The sequence below is a fragment of the Tupaia chinensis genome, unplaced genomic scaffold, assembly GCF_000334495.1.
Source record: "Tupaia chinensis unplaced genomic scaffold, TupChi_1.0 Scaffold000316_1, whole genome shotgun sequence".
NCBI classification, from domain to species: Eukaryota; Metazoa; Chordata; class Mammalia; order Scandentia; family Tupaiidae; genus Tupaia; species Tupaia belangeri.
In genome coordinates, this window is record NW_006159809.1 from 9,657,131 (window position 1) to 9,664,324 (window position 7,194).

General features: G+C 39.2%; 1 protein-coding gene across 1 annotated transcript in view; it reads right to left on the minus strand.

Moving 5' to 3' along the window:
- The window catches only part of APLF (aprataxin and PNKP like factor), a gene marked incomplete at its 5' end in the record, with an annotated part of 74,826 nt that extends 67,632 nt beyond the window's left edge, over window positions 1–7,194 (minus strand). The window contains 1 exon segment of the mRNA XM_006151295.3: window positions 7,152–7,194. Within this exon segment, the coding sequence (XP_006151357.2) occupies window positions 7,152–7,194 (43 nt within the window).

A 7,194-nucleotide genomic window follows, 5' to 3' on the forward strand; every position in this document is an offset into this window, starting at 1 on the left:
AAATGAATTTTCCACAAAACCAATTAATATTTAGAACATTTCCCCAAATAAAACATCTTAAAGATAATTTGTTAAAAATGTATTATTAGTGGGACCAGCAGTTGGCGTAATGGCTATGTTGCTGGACTTCCATGTAGTCGACCGTGGTTCGAGTCCCAGACGCGGTGGCTTAAATTCATGCCAGGTGTATGTGCATGCATGCGTGACATCCCGAGAGGAGAATGGAGGAGAAGGGATTACAGCATGGCCATCCCCCCTGGGGGGGGGGATGATTTCTCTCTTTCTGTCTCTCTGCCTCTCTCTTTCTGGTGAGTGCACATGCCCTATAGCAAAAAACTCTCAGAAAAAAAAATATTATTAGCCACAAATGACTATTTCAGAAAAATAAATATATGTTAATAATATTCTATCCAAAAAAAGGGGATAGAAATTTAAAGATTTAGGATCCAGCAGGTGACACAGTGTTAAGGCACTGAATTCCTACATGGCCAACCACAGTTTGAGTCCTGAACCTGGCAGATTGAAAATCACAACAAATAAGTAGATAGATAAAGAGATGTTTTTAAAATTTTTTAACTTATTCCTTTATTTTTCACAGAATGTACCTAAGTACAAGACAACAGCAGTTATCTGATAACTCACTTTATCACTTGCACAGAACTTTCACTTAAATGCTGAGAATCACCCTAACACAGCCATAGCTGTTATTCATATCTTACACATTTAGAAATTAAAAGTCTAGAAAATTTAGGCAACTTTGGCACGTCACCCTCTGAAAAAGCAGTACTCCAAATCCACACTCAGATTAATAAAAATAAATAATGTATGTGAGAAAAATATACATATGTGACTACACTGACATGTAATGACTCAAAAGTAATTTCAATAAATGCAAATTATTCTGTCTTTGAGATTAAGAAAGTTCTATTTCTAATCTGGGTACTAAAATCTCATTGTTATTTCAATAATGCAAATCCATTTTTTAACCACAAATAATAAAGTGTCAAATATGAAACTATGACATACAGTGATGGTTCCTGCAACAAAACATCTTAGGTTCTTTTCATTTTTAAACTGTTTTTGCATGAAGCAATAATGGACTTTTCCTATCACAGTCTTTATTTGAAGCAGGCTTCATGGACATTGTGAAGAAAAAGAAATTTTAAATAATATGAAAGTACAATGTGACCTCTAGTGGACACATGATTCCACAGCAGTGTAATTGCATTACAAATTGTGCATCTCTAACAGAGTAACAGAAAGTGTTTTTAAAAAAGACTCTTTCAAATTAATATCATCCAGATATTGATGAAGTCCTTTTATACTAAATCTTCAAACAGTGAGTAAGCTACAAAATAACTATTTATGCATTCTCAATGAGAAGCTCAATAGCTCAGTTCATTACCATTATAACATTTTAATTTCAGGATTGGGTTGTGAAGGGAGATGAGAGTGCGTGGATGACATACAGATTATCCTAATGGAAATTAGGATATCCTAAAGACCTAATGGCCTGGTTTATATAACAGCCTGTCACTGCTTTATGCAGAGTGAATATCTAATACATTTTTATTAATGAAATATCGACTGTAATAACAATTGTTCATCAAGACTAAGGCATGTTCTATACTTACCAGTTATCTTTTTTACTCTTTACATACCCCGTGGGGAAGATATTTCTATCTTTATTTTATAGGTAAGAAAATGGAATGAACTCCTGTTATACAATCAATAAACTGTGGGACCAAGACTTGAACCCAAGGAATCCAATTCCAGAGACACCTTTGCTCACCATACTCTATGTTATATGATATTGCCTCCCTCAATATCATTAAATAAAACCTAAAGTAAAACCTCATTTCTTTTTCCTTCTTTTTTTGGAGAGGTTTTTGCTATAGGGCGCGTGCGCCCGCCAGAGAGAGACATAGAGACGGAAAGCGAGAAATCACCCCCCGGGGGGATGGTCATGCCGCAATCCCTTCTCTTCCATTCTCCTCTCGGGATCTTGGGCACGCACGCACACGCGCCCAGGTCTGGGACGTGAACCACGGTCGACTACGTGGGAGTCCAGCGACATAGCCATTATGCTAACTGCTGGTTCCCAAATCTCATTTCTTCAGATACTTATCCAGTTTGGGGCAACACTATACCACAGTGTTGTTAAGCACTTTGCATCGGCAGCCAGATCCCACGTGGCCAACATGGTTTGAATGCAGGTCCCAGTGGACTGAAAAACGTACCAGGTACATGTGCGTGCGTGCCCAAAATCCCAAGAGGAGAACGAAGGAGAAGGGATTATGGCATGGCCATCCCCCCTGGGGGGTTATTTCTTGTTTTCTGTCTCTTTGTCTCTGTCTGTCTCTCTAGCGAGCACAAACGCCCTATAGCAAAAAAAAAAAAAAACCTCCCAAATAAATAAATAAATAAAATCTAATACTGCAACACAAACCTCAATTGAGTAAAAGCAGAAGTTACTGGATCCTGAAGTAGAACTGAAGCATACCTTTTATTTCATTTTTGCCTATGTATAATACTTACTGATAAAACAACACATTAATTTTTCTTAAAATGTTTTCCTAGAGAACTTTCTGAACATCATAGACAGGTATAATACATGTCATGAACTCAATGTTCCTATTTAGCCTGGTTATTACAAACATAAGAACAGAGACTAGGCAAGATCTATTTGTTCTTTTAGTATAAACTACATCACACACCAAAGCCTAAGATAAAAATTATGTAACTTTACAGCGTTCTCTCACAACATTATCTGGCTTGCTCTATCAATAACAGACCAAAAAAAGAAAAAAGGCAATTCTAATTTTCTTAGTAGAGAAAAGCTGAAATCATCTAGCATGGGATTTGAGCTAGTATTGTGGGGAAAATGCATAAACCTAAAGAATCTATTTTAGGTATAATTTGCCTAAGTTCCCTCCTCACATTTTGGGGTTTTGGGCTATTCTTTTAGGTTTACTTGTGTATTTCATGAAAAAGAAACACAGATAGTACCCTCTTTAGGTCTGTTCACACAGCAATCCCCCTTCCAGCCTCCTAGCCAGCCAGCCAACCAGCCAGTCTCACGGGCACATACAGGTGCACTCAGCATGGCCAGGCTGACCCAAGATTTGAGAGCTATCCAGCGTCAGGTCCAGCATGCACTCCACTCAGTCACCACACTGACACTGTACCGTAACATTGGATGAGAAGTCAGTCTTATTCCCTGCCACGGTTTGAATATGTCCCCCAGAGTTCATGGGTTATAATCTCCAGTGCAGTAGTTGAGAGATGGGACCTTTAAGAGGCAACTGGGTCATGAAGACTCTGCCCTTACGGATTAATGCCATTACTACAGGAGAGGGTTAGTCATCATGGAAGTAGGTTTCTGATAAAAGGGTAACATTGGCTCTCTTCTCTCTCTCATGTGTGTTCATTGATCTTCTGCTTACTCTTCTACCATGGGACAACATAGCAAGAAGAGAAAGGAGCTCATAGAGAAGTATAGAAGCATTTGAGAAGAAAGCATATTCAGGGTAATATTGGGTTGTCAGAAAAGTCAACCAAAAGTCAGAATGATGCATTTTTATACAGAAAAACAAACAAACAAGCAAAATACATCATGACTTTTCTGACAGCTCAATAATAAATAGGTAGTGGGAATTTGGGGGGTTTCATAAGTAATTCATTATAGATCCATTAGGATGGCCAAAATCCAAAACACTGACACCACCACCAAATGATGGCAAAAATGACAAGCAACAGGAACTGTCATTCATTGTAGTAGAAATACAAATAGTACAGTCAAGGTGGAAGACAGTTTAGCAATTTCATTCAAAACAAAACATACTCTTAATATATGATCCAGCAATCATGCTCCTGGGAATTCACCCAAATTAGTTGAAAACTGATGTCTACACAAAAACCTGCACAAGGATGTTTATGGCAACATTATCTATACTTGCCCAAACTTGGAAGCAATCAAGATGCCTTTCAGTAAGTGAATGGATACACTATGGTACATCCAGATAAGGGAATGTTACTAAAAAGAAATGAGCTATCAACCTATGAAAAGACTCAGGGAGACCTCAAAGGCCATTATTAAGTGAAGTCTGAAAAGGTTATGTACTGTATGATTCTAATTATATAACATTCTGGAAAAGGTGATATTATGAAGACTGTAAAAATGTTCAGACACTGCCAGGAGTTCAAGGGAGGGAGGGATAAGTAGGCGGAGCGCAGAGGGTTTTTACTGGAGTGAAACTATTCTGGGTGATTTTGCAATGGTGGACACATATCAAGATACATTTACCAAAACCCAGGGAATGTATAATACCACAAGTGAACCCTAATGTGAACCATGAACTGTGGAGGAAGGTTTGTCATGTCCAGTCATCAACTGTTTACAAATGTATCACTCTGGTATAAGATGCTGATAGCAGGGGTAGCTGTATATAAGTGGAAGCAGGGGACATATGGAAACTCTCTGCACTTTCCATTCAGTTTTGCCATGGATCTGAAATTGTTTAATAAAGTAAGATATTTTTAAAACCCAACTATATGTATGTATGTGTGTGTGTGTGTATATATATATAGACACGTATAATCCCTAATACATATATACATATATATGTTTGAAGAATTGAAGAATTATTTAACTTTATTTTATGTATTTATTTTAATTTGACCAGAGAGGGACAGATATATATATAGAGAGAAACTGAGAAAGCAAGTTGCTGGGTCCGGGACTCAAACGGTGGTCAGCCATGTGAGAGTCCAGTGCACTTAACTGCCACGCCACCTGCTGGCCTCCTAATATATATTTTTTAAAAGCACCGTTATAAAAGTTAAACAGGAGACTAGCAGGTGGCATGGTAGTTAACTCACTCAGTTCTCACATGGCCAATTGTGCAGTTAAAGTGCCAAACCTCCCAGTTTGAAAATCATGCCGGGTACATATGTGTGCATGCCCAAAATCCAACAAGAATAAAAGAGAAGGGACTGTGGCATGGCCACCCTCCCACGGGGTGATTTCTCTTTTTCCTTCTGTCTCTCTCTGTGAGCTCATGCACCCTATGGCAAAAAAATTCACAAACAAAAGTTAAACAGGAAAAAACAAAAACCAAATAGGCTCATCTCATATTAGCAAGCCTTTAACACAAAGAACAAACTAAAAAACTTTAAAGATCTACCATCTATTGCCATGTTTATAAAACAGAGACCTAAAATCCATCCATCTTTTAACAAGATCCACAGGACTCTGTACTGGTGGCATGATATCCTAAGGCAATCAACACTTATTAGTAATAAGACCTAATTACTAGATGCATATTATTAAGTTTCTAAACTAGATATTTAAAAGAAAACAAAAACCTCCAGGCAGTTCTTCAAATGTCTATACAGAATGATAAAATATGGAGAAAAGTAACACCATGTTATTAAAACATTTAAATAATCACTTGACCAGGGCCAGCCAGTGACACTGAGGTTAAGGCAGCTGGATTCCTCAGGACCAAATGCATAGGCCAACTCCCTGACCCAATGTCTTGAAAAACACACCAGGCACATGTGCATGTGTGCCTGTCTCTCACTGTCTCAGTTTCTCTCTGTCACTCTGTGAGCACACACCCCCATAACAATTTTAAACTCCCACAAAACTAATTCCTCAAGAAAAAAAAATAGTATTTGAGCTTCTACTTTCTCAAGAATCAATAACCTTACTATATATACATTACGTGTACACACACACATACCTCTTACTATACATGTGTACAGACACACATTACTATGTTACATGTTCATATACACACATACATTACTATACATAGACATGTTCACACACATACTCCTTTAAGACCCACTTCCATAAGGCAACCTTAAACTCCCACTCCTTTTCCTGCTCTCAGAAGGGCCCTAACTAATAACAATGGATCCATTAAGATACCAGAAGTTAACTAGAATTAACAGCCCACATTCTCTACTCCTAGTGTTAGTTTACTGACACAGGTCAGTCTCACCAGACCAAGAGGAAAATCCCTACAGGGCAGGGACCCATCCCTATTCATGCATGCTCCACAGTGCTAGGGTCTGCAAAATGTTCTGCACAAGTGGGCACTAAGTAAGAAATACTGTTACTGGAGGAAAAAAAAAAGGAGGTACTTAGGAAGAGATACACTATGAGGCTACAATATGCAAACTTTCTAACTCCTAAAACTCTCAATGGCAGTGGATAACATACTGATTAATGGCATTACACATCCAAAAGTTTACCCATGACTTTTAAGGGCTCAATTTTCTCCTTTGAACAATGTGGAGATGAGCACATAGCTCACAGGGTTTTTCGTTTTTTTGAGAAGTTTTTGCTACCTGGCACGTGTGCTCGCCAGAAAGACAGAGACGTCCTCTCGGGATCTTGGGCACGCACGCACACACGCCAGGTGTGCGTTTAAGCCACTGGTCTGGGACCCAAACCACAGTCGACTATGTGGGAGTCCAGCGACATAGCCATTATGCCAACTGCTGCCCCCCCCCTTTGCAGGGTTTTAAAAGGGGTAAAGAAATTAGCAAATGTAAAACCTCCTTTAATTAATGACTGGAACACTATACATACTACTTCAGGGTTAGCTACTGATATTAGTGAAAAAATTTACATAATCAAAGGAAGGCTCCACCAGTATCTCTGCAAAGGAGGCCAGAGCCTAAAAGAAATTTGCCTAGAAAAGGTCACAGGTTGGCAAACTTTCTAAATATAAAGGGCCATATACGACTGTAAATTATTTTAGGTTTTGCAGGTAAAAACACAATATCCTCAACTCCAGGAGCAACTATTCTCCCTAAAAAAACTAATTTGTTTTTCTTGCTTCTTTGCATTTACCACTTTATCAGAACCATTCGGGACCGCTCCAAAACAAGTTGAATTTGGCCCCCTGGTCCTCGTTTGTTGAGCGCTGGGTAAGATAGTACGGTCAGTGATTTTTTTTTTAAGGCAACATAAGGAAATGTTTTGAGAGCTGGTTAAAGTTGATTTAAAAATGCTCTGCCCCAAACTCCTAAAATCCAGACAGGCGGGACTGGCACGGTGTGGAAGCCGGCCAGGACGAGGAGTAGGGCCTCAGAAGCCGGCGAGACCTCGGCCGCCGAGCCGCCTCCACACTTACTCCCAGCTGTGGCCCGCGGCCGATCCCCGTCTCCCCCGGCGCC